The sequence below is a fragment of the Dama dama genome, chromosome 9 (assembly GCF_033118175.1).
Source record: "Dama dama isolate Ldn47 chromosome 9, ASM3311817v1, whole genome shotgun sequence".
NCBI classification, from domain to species: Eukaryota; Metazoa; Chordata; class Mammalia; order Artiodactyla; family Cervidae; genus Dama; species Dama dama.
Window position 1 is genome coordinate 52,692,211 of NC_083689.1, and position 24,589 is coordinate 52,716,799.

Below are 24,589 nucleotides of genomic sequence, written 5' to 3' on the forward strand. Positions count from 1 at the left end.
GAATAAATATTTACCTCTTTGGAAAAGCAGATGTATATCGTGAAATTTTCTAATCGTTTGTGGTAGAGAGGGAGCTGGATTTTGCTTTATGCTGAAAAATCAGGTGTTTCTTAACCAATCATGCCTGACTCCCCAAATTTTCATATCCCAGAGGTGCTTGGTTAAAGAAAACCTTCTGGCTACCAGTCTCGGCCATGGTTCTTTGGAGATCTCTTCACAATTATCAAAAAGTTGCAGCCATTTTTAGGGTGGAGATCCAAGATTTGTGGGTCTGAGTATATCCCTTCCCAAGAACCTTTTAAGGTTCTTAGTTGGGCCTATATTTTATTAATTAAGATATTTTATTAATATCTTTATTTGAGTTTTATCAACACTAGCCTTTTTTGAGAGGTGGGAGGGAACGAGGATGAGAGAAAATTATGATAAATCCTAGAGTTCACTGTTTTTAAACGTGTGTTTGGAGGCAAAGTTTTTGATTTACTCTTCATTTTTATTTTTGGCCATGCTAGGTCTTTGTTCCAGCGCATAGCCTTCTCTCATTGTGGAGCACAGCCTCTAGAATACACAGGCTTAGTAGTTGGCCCTATGTAGGCTTAGTTGCCCCATGGCATTTGGGACCTTGGTTTCCAGATGAGGGTTCAAACCTGCATCCCATACATTGAAAGGGAGAGTCTTAACCACTGGGCCACAGGGAAAGTCTGTGATTTGCTCTTTAAGAAATGGGGTTTGGCACTAAACATCAGCTTGTTATCTTCCCAAGAAACAGAATCTGTCTGACAGAGGCAGATAGAATATGCCTTGATAAATTGATGGCCTTACCAATCTGTCATGTTAGACATGGGTTAAAGAGTAGTTAGTTGATTATCAAGTTACTTGATTATCCTAGGTAGAGCCACAGAATCGGAGAACTTTCAGAATTACAGGCTTTTAGAGTTTTGGTGAAAACACAGAGGACCACTGTTGAGTGTTAATAAGTATCTCTGTTGCTGGGAATCTTTCCTTCTAAAAGCCTTTTTTTTTTTCATAGTGAAAACTTTTATATTTGGAATTAGCCAGCTGGACTCAGTTTAGATGATCCCAATTTTGTTGGCAACATCCAAAGCATCATAGTCAGGAGCCAGTCGAACATATGCCTTCTTCTCTCCATCAGGCCTGATCAGAGTATTGACCTTAGCCACGTCAATGTCATAGAGCTTCCTTACAGCCTGTTTAATTTGGTGCTTGTTGGCCTTGACATCCACAATGAATACCAGTGTGTTGTTGTCTTCTATTTTCTTCATGGCTGACTCGGTGGTGAGGGGGAATTTGATGATGGCATAGTGGTCAAGTTTGTTTCTCCTGGGGGCGCTCTTCCGAGGATATTTGGGCTGCCTCCTGAGCCGCAGTGTTTTGGGCCGCCGGAAGGTGGGTGACGTCCGGTTCTTCTTTTTCTTGTGGCTGTGGACACCTTTCAACACTGCTTTCTTGGCCTTCAAAGCCTTTGCTTTGGCTTCAGCTTTAGGAGGGGCAGGGGCTTCCTTCTTCGCCTTCGGTGCCATCTTCATGAAAAGCTAAAAGCCTTTTAAGAAGTAGACTGTCCACATTAGGCCTGCAGAATCCATAGTTTGACCCCATCCTTGCCTTTCATTGATTGTGATATTTTTAAAGTTCTTTTGTTGTCTTCATTAAATGTGACTGAGAAAGCAGTAGGAAGGAGTGATGGTTACACTAATGATGATGAGCTGTGTTCCTTTTGATGCTGTGACTTTAAAAATGTGGGATTTCTCCTTCTAGTTTTGGAGATGTGGTTTTGGGCAATTGTTGCTATTGGCAGGATGGCAGAACTAGTGTCATATGCTAACATTGTGTTCTGTGCCCAGATCTAGAAAATTCAGCAGTAAATTTTGGGGTGATAAATCTTAGGTAAGGGAAAATCTTCCATAAAAGTTTGAGCTGAGGTGTTTTTAAACCACAAAGATCTTTTATTTTACCTATTGTAGACATCAGACCAACCTAAACCAAACAGAACTGTCTTGAAGTCTTGATAAAAGTACATAGACTGATTGAAATTTGTATTACCAAGCCCTTGGGGATTCCCAGGTGGCTCAGTGCCTGCCAGTACAGGAGATGAAGGTTTGGTCCCTGGATCTCGAAGATCCCCTGGAGGGGGAAATGGCTACCCACTCCAGTATTCTTGCCTGGGAAATCCCATGAACAGGGGAACCTGGTGGGCTACTGTCGATGGGATCACAGAGAGATGGACCCAACTGAGTGACTGAACATGCATGCAGTTTTTATTCTTGCCTGCCCGTGACTTCATTGTGTTTGTGTTTCCCCCGTCCTCTGTATGTGGTAGGGTTCATTTTTTATTCTGAAATAGAGCCAAGTTTGGATTTGTCTCTCCTGCTGCTTCTCCCTTTCTGCATTTAGAGTAACTTTCTATTTAGATATGTTTCCTCCTGCCTACATAGACGGCCACAGGCTGTACAAAACCATTTGCACAGGATAGGATTAAGAGTTGAGATACCCATTCATATTTAGAAGAATCTCTTTCAATTTTAGTGGGCTCTTTGACCCAATTGGCTAGATTTAAGAGGATGAATTTGCAGTACATCAGCTATATGCAGTCTTGGTTGTTGAAGCTTGGAAATGCCGTTCCTCCCTCTTAGTGTGCTCTGGGATAGAGAGATGGCAACATGTGCTTAAGGCAAGCAAAATATTTGAACATGTGATATCGTCAATGCAGAGAAATCCAGTAACAAAAATTTGGCCCAAAGAGAACAAGATCACTTCTTACTAGGAATGGCTTATAGCAGCATGTCAACATTATAGCTGTTGTTGAGATATTGACCCCGTGTTGCTAAGGCTTGAGCTCCCATGGGAGTTGATTCTTTTCCTCTGTTTTTTGCTCTTGTGAAAGTGAGAACATTGGGGGTCTATCTGATGCCTTCATAATTTTTCCCTGTGTGTGAGCATACATGTGTACCTAATAGCTTCATAGCTTTACCCTTGTGTGGCTGTACTATAATCTATGGACATGTAGGTTTTTTTGAGGCTTTTGACACAGTGTAAAACGAATATTATTTTTTCATACTTAGGCAAGTTTATATATAAGGTAAGCTCCTAACAAATTGCTAGGGTGTAGGGGGTATGGTGATTGCAGCCATGAAATTAAAACCGTAACCCTAACCCTTGGAAGGAAAGTTATGACCAACCTAGATGGCATATTAAAAAGGAAAGATGTTACTTTGCCAACAAAGGTCCATCTAGTCAAGGCTATGGTTTTTCCAGTGGTCATGTATGGATGTGAGAGTTGGACTGTGAAGAAAGCTGAGTGCTGAAAAATTTATGCTTTTGAACTGTGGTATTGGAGAAGACTCTCGAGAGTCCCCTGGACTGCAAGGAGATCCAACCAGTCCATCCTAAAGGAGATCAGTCCTGGGTGTTCATTGGAAGGACTGATGCTGAAGCTGAAACTCCAATAGTTTGGCCACCTGATGTGAAGAGTTGACTCATTGGAAAAGACCCTCATGCTGGGAGGGATTGGGGGCAGGAGGAGAAGGAAGGGGACGACAGAGGATGAGATGGCTGGATGGCATCACCGACTCAATGGACATGAGTTTTGAGTAAACTCCGGGAGTTGGTGATGGACAGGGAGGCCTGGCGTGCTGCAATTCATGGGGTCGCAAAGAGTTGGACATGACTGAGTGACTGAACTGAACTGAGGGAGTATATTATTTAAAATTGCTAGACATTGCCACGTTACCTTCCAAAGAATTTTAAACCATTTATACTTCCCCAGTAATATGTAAATGTATAGTAACCGGCCCCCCCCCCCCCCCACCTTAACACCATATTAGAAACCAGCAGACATTAAAATTGTGAATCTGATAGGTGAAACATGCTCTCTTTGATGTGTTATGAGTGAGACTGAGCATCATTTTGGATGTTGGTATACTGTTATCTGTTCTTTTCTGTAGATTGTGTATTTCATTTGGTCATTCCATTTCCCACTCCAACAGTTGGTCATTTCTTTAAAGATTTGCAGGGATTATTTGCTTATTAAAGAAGCTAATTTTGTTTGTGACATACTTTACAGATATCTCCTCCAGTTAGTCATTTGTCTTTTAAAGATTTTATGATCTTTGCTATATATGCTTAATTTTAATGAATGGTGAAACAGATCATAATCTTTCTTAATATTAAAACACACACTTGCCATATTATGGTAATGATCCAGTACAAGTTGGTGAACATGAAATCTGTAGTATCTTCAGTAAACAGAGATCCCCTATTAACCCATTATCTTTAGCAGAGAAAAGAGGATCCGATCCTTCAGAAGGTTATTTATTTATTTATTTATTTTGTTATTTATTTTTAAATCAACGCAGAAACCAAAAACTGTTTCCTGGTTTATCACAAATCTTAACCTGATTTTGCCAGTTAACTGAGCATTTAAAAATCCTTCTGCGCAGGGCTGCAATGGAGACTCAGACATGGAGAACACGCTTGTGGACACAGGGGCAGGAGAGGGTGGGATGAATGGAGAGAGCAGCATGAAAACATACACACTACCACATGTAAAATAGATAGCCAGTGGGAATTTGCTATATGACTCAAGGATCTCAAACTGGTGCTCTGTGACGATCAGAGGGGCGGGATGGAGAGGGAGGTGGGAAGGAGCTTCAAGAGGGATGGGACATATGTATGCCTCTGGCTGATTCATGTTGATGTTATGGCAGAAACCAGCACAATATTGTAAAACAGTTAACCTTCAATTAAAAAAAAATTTTTTTTAAAGATCTTACACTTTTTAAAGGAAAAAAAATCCTTTTGAAATATCTTTACATTTGAGTAATCTTATTTTTTCCTGGATTATTAGTAGCTTCAAAATTAAGGCCTTTTTAAATGACCTTTATATATTTAGTTTGTATACCTATTTGCTTTATATACCTATTTGCGCTTCTGACAGTTTCCCAAGTTACTATGCATAGCACCTATTTAACAAGTAGATGGTTTTTTTAAGAAGAGAACTGGTGTCTCAAAGCTATTGGAATATCTCAGCTACATGCTTCAGTTCTTTTCTCCATCATGGATTTTGTTTTCCCCAGGAAGGGAAAGTAGTAGCTCATACATTCATTCTGGTCTCCCAGGATTTGGTGGAAAGGTTGCAACATATTCACTACAGTTCATTTGGTTCTGTGCTATAATGGCCATGTAAAGGGACATGGCATAGTTATGCCATAGTGGAATGTTAATGGTGGTTGTAATACCTAAGCTTGTTAGAACTTATAGGCACATTTTTAGGTGCAATATGGCATGGGGCTGAGAAAAATCTAAAGGTAGTAAGCAAGGTCATCTGAGAAAATACTCAGATGAACCAGTAAGGCTCATTTCTAAGCTTATGCCCTCTTTGAGGGGAGAGAGAAAGAAAGCGAGGTTATAGTATGTAACATTAGAGTTTCCTACCCAGTTTTAGTATTTTTAGGATGAAATAGGTAACATTAGGTAAACCAGAAACTTCTATCTTTTGCAACTGTAAGGAGCGAGAGTGTATCTTTGAAAGGAATTTGGGAATGCTGGTCTATTTGACCACTATATTCTAATATTAAGTTACTTAATCTTTGCCTCAACTCTTGTCACACATTGAGTTTATGCAAAGCCCGTCAGTCATGTGTACGCCAGGTAAAACAAGAAGGGTCAAATTGCTTTTTCTCTTATCCACTAAATGTATATTGTATGATAATGTGTTGCCCATCCCACAGCAAACCTTTTAGTCCTACTTATGAAGATATAGGGCTTCCCAGATGGTGCTAGTGGTAAAGAACCTATCTGCCAATGCAGGAGACGTAAGAGACTCAGGCTCAGTCACTGGGTGAGGAAGATTCCCCAGAGGAGGGCACGGCAACCCTCTCCAGTATTCTTGCCTGGAGAATCCCACGGACAAAGGAGCCTGGCAGGCTACAGTCCATAGGGTTACAAAGACTTGGAATGACTGAAGCGACTTAGCATATGTGAGGATACTGACTGAACTCAAGTCTCCCTGGGTTTTCAAAATATTTTTTTGAGAATTTCTTTAATATCAGGTCCCCTGTTCTTCTCTGAAGTCTTCCAGCAGCATCTTGGTAATACTTTCTTTCAAAAGTTCCTTATCCCTGGCTTTACCTGACGGCAGTATAGTGGATGACAGACCTCATTTTCCCCTTTTGTACCTGGAGATAACAGTGCTGCTCTGTTCTTTTCTCTCTCTCATTGTCATTGAGGGAAAGAGGCTTCAGATGCCCATTCTGACTTGGATCTTGTGAAATGTCATGGTTCTTGGTGTTTAAATTTTAATTTTCTAATGGCTGATGGAGGCATTGTATTGAACTAGACCTTCCTATTAAATTAATCGGAGCGTCCTATTTCCTTTTAAATAGTTTTTAAATGTTCCCTTTTAAATAGTCCTTAAATTGGATTTTACCCTCCGCTGCTATTCTCTTCCAGCCTTACTCTAGATTAAATATAGAAAGTATTTGGTAGACAGTATTTGAGGTTATTTGAAAAGCCTTATATTTTCACTGATAACAGGAAAGCAGGGGACTGATAATCTGCCATGTAGATGACACACTAAGCCCTGTGACTTTAAGCACGTCTGTGGTCCCTGGTTTCTCATCTTGTTATGTCAGCAGTTGTCCCGGGGTATGATTTGAGAATGGCTATGAGGGGAAACATGAGGTGCCATGGAAGCACCCCAGAGGGACACCTAAATGAAACTTAGGGTTGGAGGTGGCCACAGGGAACTTCTACAAGGAAATGTGATACCTCATCTAAAGGATGGGTAGGAGTTAGAAGGAGGGGAAGAGTATTCCAGGTAGGTGATAGAGAGCTTGGCCTGTCTGAAGAATTTAAATGTGTGTGGATGGATCATATCTGAGTGATCAGAGGCAGTGAAGTGATGGGAGTGGCCCGGCTCTGGCAGGATGAGTGTGCAGAATTAGGAGAAGGAAGCCTCTCGCAGAAGAGCTCTGAATGGACCATATAGACTCTTCAGATTAGTGTACTTTTCACGCTGGAAGTATTGTGGAAGTTTTCACTTTGTGTTTTTCCCTGGAAGCTCTGTGTTTATTTTGTGCTGTTACTTCTGGGGCTTTTACCTGGGAATCTTTGTCACATGGCGTCTAGGGAATAATGTGCCTTGAGATGCCACCTGCAGTGCGAGGGACATATTTCATCCCTTTCCAACTGGGAAGAGTTAGAATGAAGTTAGGGAATGGAGAGATGGTAGGGTATGGGCAAGGAATTGGTCGACCTATGTGCCAGACACAGCGCTGACGCCTGGTACTGTTCTAGCCACGGGTTCCAGGAAACAAACTCACTCAGAAGGACAATGCAAATAGTGGAGTGCAGTTTATTACACCGGCGGGCCCAAGGCAGAGTCTCCTCTTAGCCAAGGACCCCACCAGTCTTTGTGAAAACTTTATATACCCCAGGTGTATAAGGTTCCCTGAAACTAGTCTGAACAAAGGAAAAACAAAGATACAATCAAAGTTAACCCACAATTCTTGTGCCTTAAGCCTAGGTAGTTAACAGTGGACAGTTATCAATAGGCTTGTAGTCATACCCCAATAAGCATAATAGAATGTATGATTCTATTTGGTCACACATATAATTAAGGTATTCTTTCAGGCGATGGAGAGCCTTGGGGCTCTTCCTTCCGGGGGCCTGGTTTTCCAGTTGGTATGTTGTTTCCATAGATACTGGGCATATAGCTCAAAGTCCACAGTCTGGCCCAAGATGCAGTCCTGCTTTCAAGATAGAGCCTGTTCTGTTTCCTCCTTCAGTATCATCTTGAATGGTTGAGACTTGTAGATTTGTTTTAAGAGAATGCTTACTGTTTCTGAGGCAGGAGACAGTTCTTTGAAAGGAAAAAAAAAGTTTGTTCTCTCAGAAGTCACCACCAAAATGGGTAAAATCCTCCAGAAAATTCTAGTTCTTAATACCTTAAAAAAAAAATCAGTGCCAAACTTCAGTGTAACTTCCTGTATGACTTTTATGTACTGCTCTGACCCACTGTTGATGTCATTCAGAACTCCTGTCAGGCCCCGCACAATACTGGGTCTTGCTGAATTAGGAGTTGCTCTGAATTATTTTATCTCAGATTAGAAACCTACTGAGAAAGAATTACCGTTAGTCCTGCCTACTCCTGTGGATGCAGAGTACTCACTAAAGAATATCTAAAGAAATAGAAGCAGGAGGAAGGTGAAGTGGCTTCCTTATGCTTATCTTGAAAATGGGTTTTGAAAGCCCTTTTACTGTCTCAGCCAAAACAGTTGCTTAGAGGCAGTCACAGCTAATAACCTTTGCCTCTCATTTGATATTTACTTGTTGAGGAGGAGATTTATGTTGAAACCCCAAACATGCTTTTTCTTAGAATGCCTTTGTTCACTGCTCAGCAGGGGCATACATATCAAAACTGAGTGAGCCTAGGTGGTCTCTGTGCTTAGTGGGATAGTCTCTCAATTAGGTGGGAGCCAAGAATTTACTTAAATTCATTGGTCAACTTTACTTTGGCCTAGCCAGAACTATAAACAAAAGATCATAACAGCTTTAATCTCAAAGAGAAGATGTTATTTTACAGGTCAGCAAGCTTTCTACTTTTGTCAAGCTTAAGTTTGTAAGTGTGTATACTCACCTCTGTTATATTTTAAATGATTGGAATTATAAACTTGCTGTTTGGACTGGTTTGTTGTTTTTTTTTTTTTTTTCTTTTTTTTCTTTTTAAAAGGATGCTTTGATTTAAAAGATGATCTATCTAGCATAACCTAAAAAGTCAGTAAATAACTGCTTCTGAACTGCCTCCCCCCGCCCCCAGAGAAATGAGGCATAAGCCTCTATTTCCTAAAGTAACAAGAAAGACAAATTGATTTTTAGGATAGTATGACAAAGGATTAACAGATTCATGTTGTGTTTTGCATCTTAAAGTGAATTTTGCTGTGTGAATGCAATTCCCTCAAAAGTCAAGTTTAAGAATTTGCTTTTATATAATTTTCTAAGTAAATCCTTCTACCTAAATTGAGGACATTTCTGGTTGCAAGTAATTAGGTGCTCATGAGGGCGTTGAACTCAACCTTTGAGCTTCAGATAACATGTTTTCTGAAATAAATGATCTCTTGAAACACCCCCCCCCCCACCCCAACATAGCTAGGTATAATGACAGATTGTACTAGGTTTACTCTAAGTGAGGACTTGAGTTTCTAAGAAATGTGCTGAGCTTTTCCTGATTTAAGCATTAATTATGAGGTCAGTTTGATTTTTTTTTTTTTTTTAATTTTAGCCTCCTTTGCCTTAGATCCTTGTATTTTGATCTTTGAGGTTGTCAGTAACTAATTATTCTTGTCACATTCTTTTCTGACTGATGCCCATGAATAAATCACAGTTCATTCTTACAGGTAGAAGAAATTCTCATACTTCCTCAGTTTTTGTTGAGATTTTTTTTCTTAAGCCCATTAATATTAGTGAATTACTTAATTTTATTGACAGTCCAGGTGGAGAAAAGATTTGGAATGTGACCCTGACTAGATTTGATAGGGACCATATCAATGTTTTGATTGTATTTCAACTTTTAATGTTTTGTCTCCTCCTTTCTTTTGCTGCATAACCTATATCCCTAAATATTCCTTCTCTTTTTTCCTAATAGTCCAGAGCCAAAGGCAGAGGGACAAGTATCATTGTTCACATTCAACAGATGGGAGATAAGCGAGAAACTGAGTAACAGATGTTAAAAGGCACTCAGAAAGTGTATAACTACATCTTCTTGGCTCTTCACCTTCTATACTGACTTAGGTAGATTATCTATATCAGAATGCCTTGAGGGCACCTGTGGCTAGAGGAACACTGGGTTAAGTTCCTTTGTCCATTTGTATCTCTTCCGTAATTACTGCATGCTTTACAGAATGAGCCACATTTGTTGACTGGGCATTTTGTAAGGAAAAGCTTTTAATATATTTCATAGTTTAACCTGATGTCTTACAAGGTATTTCTAAGCATATGTCTAGCTAGCTCTACCTGGGGTAACTACCTTTGTCCCTTTTCTGAAAACTACCATCAATTTTGATTCTGCTTAGAATGTTCCCCAAGGCAAATGTCCACTCAACCCCCTGCTCTCTTAAGAAATGCTGGTTTATATACCTCTCTCAGAGTGGCCAATATGTTCTTTTCTATGCAATACAATTGCATTAAGCTTAACCTAGACATTTTAAATAATCTTGCAAAGCGTTCTTATTTGGCCTATATGATATACAATATTAACTGAAGTAATCTTAAAAAGCGCTGTTTTATTTGAGCTGTATAAAATACATTATAAACTCCTATCCATCGTGATGCATCTTTGTTTTAAAACTTATTGTTTCATTGTTTTAGTGCCAGGTGCCATCTTTCACATTTTGACGTTCCTCATATCTTAGAGTTCATCAAAATCAGATATTACCTTTTTTTGCCTGCAGTTCAAGGAGAACTGGTTCATTAATGAAATTGTTGTATGCTGAACTTTGAATTAAAATATACATTTAATTTTTCCAGCAGAACTTTAAGCGAAAGTCTTGCCTTTTGGCTTCTCTTGTTTTGGCAAAACTCCCTTAGTTTCCATCATGAAATAATATGGAGCCTAAGAGTTGTAAAATTAGGTTTTTATGAACAAAGCCACATGGTGCTCTCCTCACTATATCCCAACTTGGGGCTTAAAAAATTGGTTTTTCAATGTTGATTTGAACTTAGTTATTGACTACCATTAAATTTTCTTATAAATTACTGTAATGTGCATCTCTTTCCTTGTTTTCCAGGCTGGACGTAAAGAAAGAAGTGATGCACTCAATTCTGCAATAGATAAGATGACCAAGAAGACCAGAGACCTGCGTAGGCAGGTAAGCTGAGAGAAGTGCTGATTGCTTCCCCAAGTTCTTGGTTTTGTTGTTTTGGTTAGAATTCCAACAAATACTCGACCCATATGCTTTCTTGAATTAAAGGATGACTTTTCACAGGAAATTTGACTGTTTTGTTGCCAATAAGCTTCTAAATGGCTACTAAAATCTCTTGGGGACCTAGAATAATACAGTCCTGAAATGGACTGAATAAATTGTGCTGTAAAAATGATGTAAATAAATTGTGCTGTAAAAAAGAAAATCAATTTAAAATGACTTGGGGACCTCAGAAAATACCCTGAAAGATCTTGTGATGTTAACTTACAAACAGTAGAGATAGAAATTGAAATTACATATTTGACTTGCCCCTTTCTGATTTTGATTCTTGGTGAAGATGTGTTTCTAGTTACAGATATGCTGAGTATAGAGTTATTTAGGGCTCTCAGTTTTCTGAGTTTGTAAGTACAGACATCTTTCTCTTCATTTAATGTTAAAGAATCTCATTAACATTTTGGGAGCAAATTGAGTATTAGCCTTTAAAAAAAGATAGGATTGAATTTGTAAAGCAACATTAAGACTTAAAAAGAAGTTGTAATACAAACAATTTCCAGACTTAGTGGAGAAATATTTTATTGTTCATGTCTGATATAAAGCAAAATTAAAGATGGAATGTAGCTACCCATCATCCTTTTGGTAAAGTAATACCACAAATGGTTATAAAGGTAACTTTTCAGTTTTAGGGTTCATAGTGTGCTAACCCTATTCAGAAAGTGCTAACACCCTCTCCCTTCTCATTTTTATTTAGCCAGTTAGGCCAATTATATTCCAGGGCTGTGTGCTAATTCATAAATCTAGAGCTCATTTCTGTTGAGGTTTTTTTTTTTTTTTTTTTTTTTTTTTAATTACTCCTTTAAGATAGAAGCTTTAGTTTTGTAATTCCCAAGCAAAAAGGGTTTTATTTTGAAAACTGAGATTCTGTTGCTGAAATGCTTTAACTGTAGTATAAGCTATTATCTCTGCAGTTGTATTTCCTGTGTTGCAGATTATATAACTGCATGGCTCACATGAGGGGTTTTCGTATAAGTGCAGCCAAACTGTCATGAATTTCCATTAGATTTAAAAGTGCAAGAGAAGAAAGCAATCTAGCTTTTTGGTAGAAACAAAATCAAATTTTTACAATTTAATTATTAGCTCCGCAAAGCTGTCATGGACCATGTTTCAGATTCATTTCTGGAAACCAACGTTCCACTTTTAGTATTGATTGAGGCTGCAAAGAATGGAAATGAGAAAGAAGTTAAAGAATATGCCCAAGTTTTCCGTGAACATGCCAACAAATTAATTGAGGTAAGTGTGTTAGCCGTTTTATTAACTATGGGTAACTTGGTGGTATGTGGCGATTTTTAACCATATTATTGAATCAGCTGAAGAATTTAGGGACTCATGTTATTTACAATATGTGTAAGACAAAAGTCCTTTGCATAATTACTTAAACATCTATCCAAAACTACCATTTTGGTAAGTTTACGTTAATTATGTGCCTGATTAAATAAAAAATAGTCCCTATTCCTGGAATCTTAACATCTCCACTTAGTGTTAATGCAGATACAGATAGATCATGACATGCTTAATCTCAGAAGACACTGGAGAAAATAGTGGCTAGAAGCTGGAGTTTAGAAGTCATACTGCCTGGGCTTGCATCTTGGCAAGTTACTGAATCCCTATGAATTCTGTTTCATCCATAAAATGAGAATATACTAATGATGCCTATCTAAATATTATTTTGAGATTTAAGAGATGATGTGTGTCAAGTGCTTAACCCTTTGCCTGAGAACAGCCTCGGCTCCATCACCCTTTTTGGAAACTAAAGAAATTGGGAACTCCCTGGCCTTGAAGTGGTTAACACTTTACACTTCACTGCCAACGGCACAGGTTCAATCCCTGGTTGGGGAACTAAGGCCCCACAAGCCTTGTGATGCAGCCACCACCTCCTGGCCCTAAAGAAAGAAGCAGCCCTAACATGCTACTAATTAGATATGTTTGAATAGTAGAAATCTGTATGTTAGTGTTGCTTTGTTAAGGTGATAAGAAGAAAGAGTAAGTTGCTGTTTAATTTCCAGATAAGTTAGGCTTGCTCCTCCTACCTTTTTATTACTGAAATTATATTACTGTTTAATTGAGTCATTATTACTGTATTTCAAAAATTTGACACATAGTAAGTATAGGGCAAGTTATTTAATTTTGTAACCCGAATGTAAAACACCTAATATTTGGAGGAGATATTCTATAGACCATTTGGTAAGTTGGTCATTATGTAACAACAGAAAATGAGCCTTCTATGTAAAATGTGTTTCTTGTACACTTGGATATATAGTGACATTAGGCCAGGTTAATACTGTAAAATAGTCTAAGGAAAGTATCAGTTATCACATTAAACATGTTACTAATTTTACATTGAGTTTTCTTTGAACATTGATCGTTATCCTTAACTGAATTAATTATGTACAAAATATGTAGGTCAGTCTTCTATTCAAGTTAATGATTCTGGCATTTGGTCCGAAGGCTTGCAGTTTGTGGCTCCATTAAGCATAATCTTATCACAATAGTTGTATGACTACATAAGATATAATGTCCAAATATACAAAGATTGTCTTCAGGAAGCCAGCCTCCTGTAAGTAGCCTGCATCTCAGAAAGTGTGCCTGTGAGATAGGAAGCAAGGGCACTGCCAGCCCACAGCCTGGGGTAACAGGCAGCTGTAGTGGCATGGGAAAGGGCATCTGAAAGGGTGTGGCAGGCTGAACCTTCAGAGTCTGTTCTTCAGCTGGAGGAAGGTCACTTTTTAAGGACTTGCTGTACAGTCCTCAGCCTCTCCATCCAGCAGAACTGACACTTGCTGAGCATCTACTCTGTACCTTGTATGGATGCAATGTATGCAAATAGTGTACATTCCTCAGGTCAGGAAACTAAGACTTAGGGAAGTTAAGTAACTTACATCCCTCTTAGAATGAAGGCTGTGCCACTCGGGCTCACTGGTGTAGTGGACAGCCTCATGCCCAGGAAGAAGCACTAGGTGGACCTGGTGGCTTTGGAGAGCTTACTCTAGGAACTTTGTCCGTGCTCAAGCTTTTTATTTCATTCTGAACTAACCAGGCGCCCAATAGTGTTCAGAGTTCGATATTCCCTGTCACAGCTCACTGCTGACTTTTTTCTCACCTCTCTCCCCTCTCAGTGACCTCCACCCCCATCATCCCCCACACATAATAATATATGTATATTAAATGACACATAGCTTTTCATTGCTTGAGGCATAACCAAAGGCCTTGTAGTACCATTCTGCAAACATTTAAATTACTTTATGGTAATAGAGGTACTAAGATAAATAATTGCATGTGTGCATAAAAACAAAATGAATTTTTAAAGTGTTTGTTATGGAAGCCTCATATTCCTGATTCAAAGAGTAACTTGATTCTTCAATGACAGGCCTTCTCCTCCCCACACTAGTACTTTTGTATTATAAGAAAACACTCAATTAGTGAGAGACTTGTTTTAAGCAAAGGTAAAATACTCCATTGTGATTATTTTGTTAATCTCCTGCCATCTTCCTTTCTTTTTATTAATTTCCCATCTTGAGTGAAATAAATGTCTGCAGGCCAGCTTTGGTTTTAGGGCCCTTTGCCGTTTTTTTCCTGAGGGTTTGGAGGAAGTGAGAGTGCTAAGTGAGAGTTGGGGAGGGCAGGTGTTGATAGGCCTCTGGCAGGAAAGGAAGAGCTCAGATTCTGCAGCCACTGAGAATTCTGCCAGATCCTTTTGTTCTAAAATAATACAGTTCTGCCACTAACCACTTAGGATAGGCTCCACAGGTAAAGGGCATAAAGCCCAGTAAATTGTGCTCATTGTAGATGCCAGCTGCATCTACAGGTGAGATAGGTCCCTATCTCACCTGTACTTCAGACCCAACTGTGTATAAATTCGAGGGTTCCCATGACCAACTCACTCTCTGTTCACAAGATTGCCCTCAGTACAAATGCCAGCTGCAAGTTTGGGGGTCCCCAGTCCACCCAATCTTCGGGTCAGCCAGCTACAAATTTGGAGGATTCCTTTGGCCCACTTCAGTTTCAGTAATTTGATAGAACAGCTCATAAAACCCAGGAGAGTGTTGTCCTTATGACTCCCATTTTAATGTAAAGGATGCAAATCAGGACCATCCAAATGGAGAGACACAGAGGGTGAAGTATGGGAAGGTCTCAGAGACAGAGTTTCCTGTTTTCTCCCAATGAATCACCCTCCTGGCCCATCGATGGTTCACCCGGGAAGCTCCACTGAGTTTCAGTGTCCAAAGATTTTATTGAAATTTCATTATGTAGGTGTGATTGATAGAATCCCTTCCTCCCCTAGACCTAGGTTTTTCCAGAAAGCCTCAGTCCTCTATAATCACATGGTTGGCATTGGCCTCCTCTTCCTGAGTTGTCTCATTAGTCTAACATATGTAGTGGCTCACCTCGAGTTACCTCATTAGCATAAGTGATGAGTAGCAAAGCAGTCCTAAAATCTCCTGCGAATTCAGACGTAATCCAATGCACAGACCAGACTTTTCTTGAAGGTACCACCTCCCCCACCTTGAAGGTACATGGAGTATATGGTTTTCAGTTAGCTTGCTACCCAGCCATAAACACCACACAGAATAAGTGAGACAGGGCAGATTTGTGTGCCGCAGCTTTGTTGATCCTATTTATGGCCAATTACCCAGTGATTTACCACTTGTCTTATCTGGTGTTCCTTGCATTGTTTCACTTTTTGCTGGAGGTTTGCCCTTATGGAGCCTAGTTTTCTGATTGAGACCATCTCTTCTCTGTGAAGTAAGAGGTCCTTTCTCATAGAAGTATTGATTGTCCCTCTGGTGTGTAAATCCCATTCTGTTTAATACCCATGCATTGGCACTTACCCTTTCTTAGACTCCTTCAGCAGTGGGAGACTCCCTTTTTCCAGAGGCATCACATTCCACTGGTGGATTCTCTTGGTTGTAGGAATAGGGGGGCCACAGTCGTCTTCTCTGGACCTACCCCTGTCCATCTTTTTGTTGCTGTGCACAAGTGAATTGAGAGGAGCTATAAATGTAAAATATACACCTGCTTTCAAAGATATGATATGGAAAAAGAATGTACTTAACAGATATCATTCAGTTCGGTTCAGTCGCTCAGTCATGTCCAACTCTTTGCAATCCCATGAACCACAACACGCCAGGCCTCCCTGTCTGTCCATCACCAACTCCCGGAGTCCACCCAAACCCATGTCCATCAAGTGGGTGATGCCATCCAACTATCTCATCCTCTGTCATCCCCTTCTCCTCCTGCCCTCGGTCTTTCCCAGCATTAGGATCTTTTCCAGTGAGTCAGCTCTTCGCATCAGGTGGCCAAAGTATTGGAGTTTCAACTTCAACATCAGTCCTTCCAATGAACACCCAGGACTGATCTCCTTTAGGATGGACTGGTTGGATCTCCTTTCAGTCCAAGGGATTCTCAAGAGTCTTCTCCAACACAAAGTTCAAAAGTATCAATTCTTTGGCTCTCAGCTTTCTTTATAGTCCAACTCACATCCATACATGACCACTGGAAAAAACATAGCCTTGACTAGATGGACCTTTATTGGCAAAGTAATGTCTCTGCTTTTAAATGCTGTTTAGGTTGGTGATATGGAGAAGGCAATGGCATCCCACTCCAGTACTCTTGCCTGGAAAATCCCATGGACGGAGGAGCCTGGTAGGCTGCAGTCCATCGAGTCGCTATGAGTTGGACACGACTGAGTGACTTCACTTTCACTTTTCACTTTCACACATTGGAGAAGGAAATGGCAACCCACTCCAGTGTTCTTGCCTTGAGAATCCCAGGGACGGGGGAGTCTGGTGGGCTGCCGTCTGTGGGGTCGCACAGGGTCGGGCACGACTGAAGTGACTTAGCAACAGCAGGTTGGTCATAACTTTCCTTCCAAGGAATAAGTATCTTTTAATTTCATGGCATTAACTTTTTAATTGATTACATGTTTAAATGTATTATCTTGAGTTTAAATATTGTTTTTTCTAACCTCACCTCTTAATGTGGCTCACATTGTATTTCTGTTGGACGGCACTAGTCTAGATGATTTCCTCAGACCTTTGAGAGGCTCTCTTCATTTTGCCTCTTGTCTGAATGCTCTCTACTAAAGTGCCAGCCCTTGTCAAACACTTGTTCCATGGGTGGGTGGATGGACGAAGTCAGACTGCCAAAGCTGCCATTGAGCAGTGACCTCACAGCCAGCCAGCTCCAGGATTTTGTCTTCAGAGGTGCTGCTGCTCAGGTCCATCTTCTCAGTTCTGGTCTTTGTGGGGGCAGTTGGGTTTTTTTTTTGACTCTCTCTGTTTTGACACTCATCCAGAATAAATTTCTCAGATTGAGTCTAGTGTTCTATCTGTCAAGACTGTTGCTGGGTTTACTGTTAATATAGTTTTTTTTTTTCCCAAGGTTTTTTTTTTTTTTTTTTTTATCAGTTGGAGGCTAAGTACTTCACAACATTTCAGTGGGTTTTGTCATACATTGATATGAATCAGCCATAGATTTACACGTATTCCCCATCCCGATCCCCCCTCCCACCTCCCTCTCCACCCGATTCCTCTGGGTCTTCCCAGTGCACCAGGCCCGAGCACTTGTCTCATGCATCCCACCTGGGCTGGTGATCTGTTTCACCATAGATAGTATACATGCTGTTCTTTCGAAACATCCCACCCTCACCTTCTCCCACAGGGTTCAAAAGTCTGTTCTGTATTTCTGTGTCTCTTTTTCTGTTTTGCATATAGGGTTATCGTTACCATCTTTCTAAATTCCATATATATGTGTTAGTATGCTGTAATGTTCTTTATCTTTCTGGCTTACTTCACTCTGTATAAGGGGCTCCAGCTTCATCCATCTCATTAGGACTGGTTCAAATGAATTCTTTTTAATGGCTGAGTAATATTCCATGGTGTATATGTACCACAGCTTCCTTATCCATTCATCTGCTGATGGGCATCTAGGTTGCTTCCATGTCCTGGCTATTATAAACAGTGCCGCGATGAACATTGGGGTGCATGTGTCTCTTTCAGATCTGGTTTCCTCGGTGTGTATGCCCAGAAGTGGGATTGCTGGGTCATATGGCAGTTCTATTTCCAGTTTTTTAAGAAATCTCCACACTGTTTTCCATAGCGGCTGTACTAGTTTGCATTCCCACCAATACTGTTAATATTATTGACAATACCTTCCAAACTTGTCATTTCTTTTTTAAAAAATAAACATATCTTTTCTCCTTTTATCCAATCTGATGTTCATAAAATATTGTCTGAGACAAGGCATAGGATAGAACCTTTCAGATTGCCACTAGAAATCATTGTGTTGATCGTACAATTCTTTGTATATAGTTTACCACTCAATCAGTTACAAATTCCTTAATTTTTGTCCCCCCAATAAAATAATGTAAAAAGGTTATGCCTTAATTTGGGATGTCATGTAAAGTTGCTTTGAATGTATTCATGGTTTCTGAGTAGTATTAGGGATAGCATTCACTGAGAAATGGGAACCTTTTATGGTATCTTCTCTGTACACCACATTTTGAAAATATGAGATTAGTTTGAAGAATAAAATCCATCTACTGACTCTTGAGATTTTAGGAGCAGAAGTGAATTTCCCCAGCCCCTCTGTGTGGGCATAGTGTTTGGAAGGTTGTATGGTGCCTGCTGCCTACCAGATCCTTATTAAATGACTTTATGATTTTACTGGAAAAAGCAAATAACACTGTTTGCTGTGTGACTGCTCTTATTTTCTCAGGGTCTGACTAAGACCCTGATGCCGCACTATAGTTGTCAGTGGGATCTGTTAGCTCCACACATTGTATTGAGTTCCTTTTCTTAGGTGAAGGGTACATAAAGGTTGTGTGTCTCAAGGCCAGTGAGTAGGGGAGCAGGAGCTAAGGGTCTGTATTGATGAGCTGGTGACCCTTCTCACCACCATTTTCTTCTGTTCTGGAACATAGAGCCTGAGGACTTGTCTTTCATCTGTTTATAAAAGGGCATGGCTATGCTTCATAATAACAGTAACACCTTTTCTGCCTGATTTTCTCCCATATAAAGTTAATGATTTCTTTATGTTGCTTGTCAGTTTAGTGTATTGAGGTGAAAAATTTGTTTTCTGTCAGAAATATTAACCTTTTTGTCATTAGTGCAACATCCATGTGTCCTTTTTAATTGCCTCATTCTTTGCCTACCTCCTTTGCTGTGAGCAGCTTAATAACTAAAGAGGAATCAGTTTTCCCTTTTTAATTTTGCTGTCTTCTGGGTCCTTTTTCAGTTTCAGGAATTGAGAGTGAAATAGGAAAAATACTATTCATGAAATCTTGCCTATAAAAACTATCATTTAGTATCCCTTTCCCCTCAGCCCCAGACATTGTATTAAAACAGGCCTCTTATTATAATGAACTTGCTACAATAAGATAGTGTTTCATTCACTGTCTTGTGAATTAAGAACCAAAAAGTAAATACATTTGGTACAATTTTGAGCTGGATTATCATTACTTGCTATGTCACTCCCCCAGTAACCCCCCCCCACCCCCACCCCCAGTCCAAGTATTTCCCATTTTCTGGGACTTCATAGGGTATGATTTTATTGGCTTGAAATGTGTATTTTAACTGCAAATTGAGTGATCTGCATTGGAACTTTTATTCTGCGGTGTGCAGACAAGTGACCTTGAAGAAGCCTCTGTAAGGAGCATTTGAATTAAACAATGACCTTATACAATTTACCTGTGACATCTTGGATATTTTCTCAGTATCTCTGTACAATACTGTAGGCTGAAATTCTTGCAAATGGCAAATCAAATGAAGCTTCAATTTTCTAGTACTGTAGGATGTTTGCATGAAAGCAGTGAAGTATTCTTGGGGGAGAATGCTGACCTTGAAATTAGGAAAAACTTCCTAAGCATATTAAGCTTGATTTTCTCACATTTTCAAGGGTGTGCAATTTCAGATAAATGGGGTGTGTAAGACGAAAGTGTCTTGCATGTACTATTTTAACACCTTAATCCCAAACAAGCTTTTTTGGCTGAACTTAACCACCTACTCAAATTTTGGGATGGTCAGGTGAAGGCGATGGATGCATTTTGTTCTTAAGAAGCATTGAGAATCTCTTCTCTTGGAGCCTTAGGAGGAACGATTAAGGAAGCGCTCTGCTTCAGAAAAGAGTGTAATCCTGTTGCCTCACCAGTAGAGTTGGTGGACTACTGTTTAGACAGGTACCATTCCTAGCTATACTGACTGATTATTCAGATTAGACAGAAATAGGGAACTTTTTCAAGTGGTCCATATAGTAACACGTAAATGGAAATGATGACAGTTTCATCTGAGTGGTTATCTATACATGAAAAGCTTTTTAAAAATATCAAGCAAAAAAACTGTCTAAAATAGTTTATGAGGTTTTAGTAAATTCACAGTTTCTAATCCTGTTACCGGAGATCCTTACATTTATATCCTGCCTCTTCTTAAAATTTGATTTGGTATGGCTCATTTTGAACAAAAATGTAAGATAAAGGTAGATGTTGAAAATCAGGATGCAGATGAGAAGTAATACACTTCTCAGGTAACTATAATTGCCATGCTTGTGCTTTGTTGTGGCATTGCACTTCCTGGTAGCATGGAGGAAAGGAAGAAACACAGTTGGTTGTGTAGTTGTTGTCTTTAGAATGGAGGAAGTATACCCACTTTTTCACGGGAAATAAGCCTATTGTAAGTAAAAAATATCCTAATGTGGGACTTTGACATAAGGAACAGGGAATGAGTTAATAGATAGGGCCCTCAATATTTTAGTAATAAATGTAGTGGCAGGTGCCATGCATTTTTTTTTTTTCCTCCTTGTAAATTCCTTCTAAAAAGGCAAGGTCATAACATTCAGTTTACACCAAGTTGAGTCCAAACATGTGTTATTTGGTGAGGGGCTAAACCAGCGCTTGTCCTTCAGCCTCCCTGTGAAAATATTAGGGGAACTAAGGGGCTGTGAGTCCAGTGCTTTCTTCCTGATCACCCCAGTGTAGCTTTCTTTCGTTTTTAAAATAATGTTCAACGCTTCTGTTTCTTTGTGTTTTAAATGAGTCCTGTAAATAGCATAAGTTTAGTTGTTGTTACTCAGGTTAGCAGGGGTTTTGTTGTTGTTGTTGTTTATTACGGAGTTTTGTTCACTGAAGTGTGGCATGACATGTGGATTCATTCTTACCACTGCATTTTTCTTCTCTCTTTCTTTTTAACTCACTGCTTTCATCCCTCCTCTATTTCTGACTCTATTTTTCTCTTTTGGATTGGTTTGAGTCCTCCCACTTCTTCCTATTTTTTTAACCTCCTCTTCTTGTTTGGAAATCATACACTGTTTTACTAGTAGCAACTCTAGATGTTTTAAGCATGTATGGTTAACTCAGAGGTTGAGGTTAGTCAGTATCTTTTTCTCCTTCTGAAACAGTATGAGAATCTTAGAATGCTTTAACTTTAGTTATTCTCTAACTTAAATATTCTTGTACAGTATTTCATTTCTCTAAATTTTTAGCCCCATGAGTTAGACACCATTGGTGTTTTTTAATAACTTATTTAAAATTTGCATAAATTTTAACTTGATACCATATTTTCACTGCTTCTCATTTCTTCTTGGACATTAAACCTTATGGGATTGTTTCTTTTTCCCTGAAGCATCTTTGTATGAAACGTCTTTAGTTGAGGCAGGAAAGATCTGTCTGGAATAAGTGCTCTGAGATTGTTTTTGGTTTTGTTCTGTCTTAATTTTTTATTTTGTCTTAATTCTTGAAAAAATACAGTAGCTTATTGGCTGTATAATCCTAGGACGATTTCCACCCCACTACTCTCTTCAGGGATTTGAAGGTATTATTACCCTGTCTCTGGCTTCCATTGTTGCTGTTGAGAAAGCAACAGGCAGTCTCACTGAGCTTTCTTTGTAGATAATTTGTTTTTACTTTTTGGCTGTTTTTAAAATCTTGCCTTTACTTAAAATCTTGCTTTACTTCAGTGTGTCAGAGTGTAGATTTCTTTTTATTTACTCTGCTTAAAATGTCTTCCCAAATCTGAAAATTTTTTCATTGTCACCTGCCTCTCTGAGTATGGCCTCTTCCCCTTTCTCCCTGTATCCCCTCCTGAAATCCTCACAGTAGTAGACAGTCCCAATTTATCTTGCATGTTTCTTAATTATGGATTCCGTGTCATGAAAATGTCTTGGTTTTCCTGAATAATTTCATCAGTTTGACTTTCCAGATTAATAATTCTCTTTTCAGCAGTGTCTTGTTAGTATTATTTTAAATTTCTAGAAATGGTAGTCATTATTACTTTCCTCTTGATATTCTATTTTGATCCTTCTCAAGTCTGCCTAGTTATTTTTGAGTGTGTTTTTCCTTTTCTGTATTTTATATACTTTGTTGTTTCTGTTAATGTAAAAGAAACATTTTTTAATACTCCACTTTTGATTGTTTGATTATTTGTAGTCATGGATCCGATTACACAGTTCTTTTGCTTACTTTTGCCCAAGATCCCTATTTCCTTGTATGAAAGTGAAAGTAAAAATTGTTCAGTGTTCAGTCGTGACTCTTTCCCACCCCGTGAACTATAGTCTGTGGAATTCTCCAGACCAGAATACTGGAGTGGGTAGCCATTTCCTTCTCCAGGGGATCTTCCTAACCCAGGGATTGAACCCAGGTCTCCCTCATTGCAGATGGATTCTTTACCAGCTGAGTTTGGTGGGTTCACATTTCTGGTATTTCACATGTGGGAGTTCTTTGAGGCCTGGGTTTAGATTACGTTCCATCACTGAAAATTTCCATTTATATTTACTTCTGCCAGTTGCTTATAGATACTAATACATGATTGAGGTATAATTTATAGACCATAAAATTCACCCATTTTAAGTACACAATTCAGTTGTTTGTACTAAATTTACGTAACTGTGCAGTCATCATCATAGTCCAGTTCGGAGCTTTCCTATCATCCCTGTGTGCTTCACTTTGGGGTAAGCTATCTTATTCCTCCTGATAAAACCGTCAAAAGGCCCTTCCCTGGAAATTGGAAAGTTAGAAGCTTAACCTCTGCTCCATCATCATTTCTTCTGTGGGTTTGGAAATGATTGTTAAAAAATTTCTCGAGTGGTTCTGATATTTATATGATGTGCAATTGGGACTTCTCTCTTCCTATATGACAAATTTAGAAAAGTTGATTTTATTATTATTTTGGATTTTTTTGAGATTACAGATAGCTTAACCATTTTTAAAGAAGAAATCTCAGGTGATAGCTTGACCTAAAACCATGTAGCAAGTGATGTAGGTTTTGAGCTTCAACTTTATGGCCTGCTACTCAGGTTGTGGGGTCATTACTTAGACTTAACAGCTTCCTGTTTCACAGTTCTTCTCACTTGTTTCACCTCCACAACAGGTATAGACTACTATGAGAATAGGTCATTAATTTATTACTAAGAACAAAAAGAAATCTCTTTTTTCTTCCTGTAAAGGTTCCAGGTTAAGGGGCAGTGGGAAGCAACTTGTGTTTGACTTAAATTTTAAATTTATTTAAAGTCATTAACACATGTATAACAGGAAAATTTGTCATAATGATATAGATTTTCTGCCTTATAACTTTGCTTAATAACTTTTATTTAAATAAAGAAGTTCTGGAGCTTTTCTCAGTGTCTGAAAAGTTGTCTTTTCTGTCATGTACAGATGTCATATTTGTTGATTTTACACAGCTTGGCTGTGACAATTTTTTTCCACACAGCACAAATTATTACTAAAAGCAGCAAAAGCCCAGGGCTGTTTTTTTGGGTAGTTGAAAGTTTTCTGAAATGTTGTGCTTGTCTACAAGGTCCACACTTAAATGGAATAGGCAGAGGTAGTGCAGAAGCGGCGTCACAATTTCAAAGGTGGGAGTCATAGTTTCAATCTTAGCCTACCTCTTAGATTAGCGGGAATCACGGACATTTAAATTATTAATACATGAAGTTACCGTGGTTGCAAAGGTAAGACAGTTTATTCCCAGAGCAAATTAAAGACTCCAAAGTCACTCTCCAAAGTCTCAGCTCTGTTAGGTTCTCTATGGAAGTCAGCTGCTTTGAGTGTTTTTAATTCAGACTTTAGAAACTTCTTCAGTCTAGTTAGCTGCTATCCAAATTTCTAGAGCCCCACAGAGATTATTTAGGAAGCCCCTTCCCTCATACCCAGCTTTCATGGCAGTCAAGCCTGGTGCTATTATATGAATTTAGCTTCTAAGAGAGCTGTGGTTGAGATGTTGCATTTGCACATTTGTCATTGTTAGAAGTGAGTAGCCCTGTCCCCGGAGGGTGAATTGAAGCTCATTCATCTGGAGAAGACTGTCAGTGACAGGCGCCCGCTTCCTCCTCCCAGGGCAGGTGGGATGGCCTCCTGAAACAGGCAGTGTACTCTTGTAGAAGATTACTGCTTCAACAGTACATCAGAAACACTTTAATGTTTTAAAATAAAGAATCAGTCTTCCATAACTTTTGTTAGGATTTGTGTCGGAAAACAGGAATGATGGTATAGAGAATTAAGCCATTTCAGCTTTAGATAATACTTATTGTACTCCTTTGTTTCTTAACTTAAATATTTTTCTGAGTTTTACAGATTCATAAAATTGGGAGAATATAGAATTGTGTGGTGGCTAGAG

General features: G+C 39.1%; 2 protein-coding genes across 2 annotated transcripts in view; one reads left to right on the top strand and one right to left on the bottom strand.

Moving 5' to 3' along the window:
- Positions 1–24,589, top strand: part of CTNNA1 (catenin alpha 1) — a 173,994-nt gene that overhangs the window by 113,471 nt on the left and 35,934 nt on the right. Inside the window, exons 8-9 of the mRNA XM_061151410.1 lie at positions 10,800–10,880; positions 12,069–12,221. Of these exons, the coding sequence (XP_061007393.1) occupies positions 10,800–10,880; positions 12,069–12,221 (234 nt within the window). The remainder of the gene's footprint in view (positions 1–10,799; positions 10,881–12,068; positions 12,222–24,589) is intronic.
- Positions 1,003–1,559, bottom strand: LOC133061408 (large ribosomal subunit protein uL23-like). Its single transcript, XM_061149423.1, has one exon. The coding sequence runs from the start codon at positions 1,542–1,544 to the stop codon at positions 1,068–1,070; it is 477 nt and encodes a 158-aa protein (XP_061005406.1). The 5' UTR covers positions 1,545–1,559; the 3' UTR covers positions 1,003–1,067.

Coding starts and splice junctions, on each gene's coding strand:
- LOC133061408 (XM_061149423.1), bottom strand. CDS start 1,544: ATGAAGATGGCACCGAAGGCGAAGAAGGAAGCCCCTGCCCCTCCTAAA.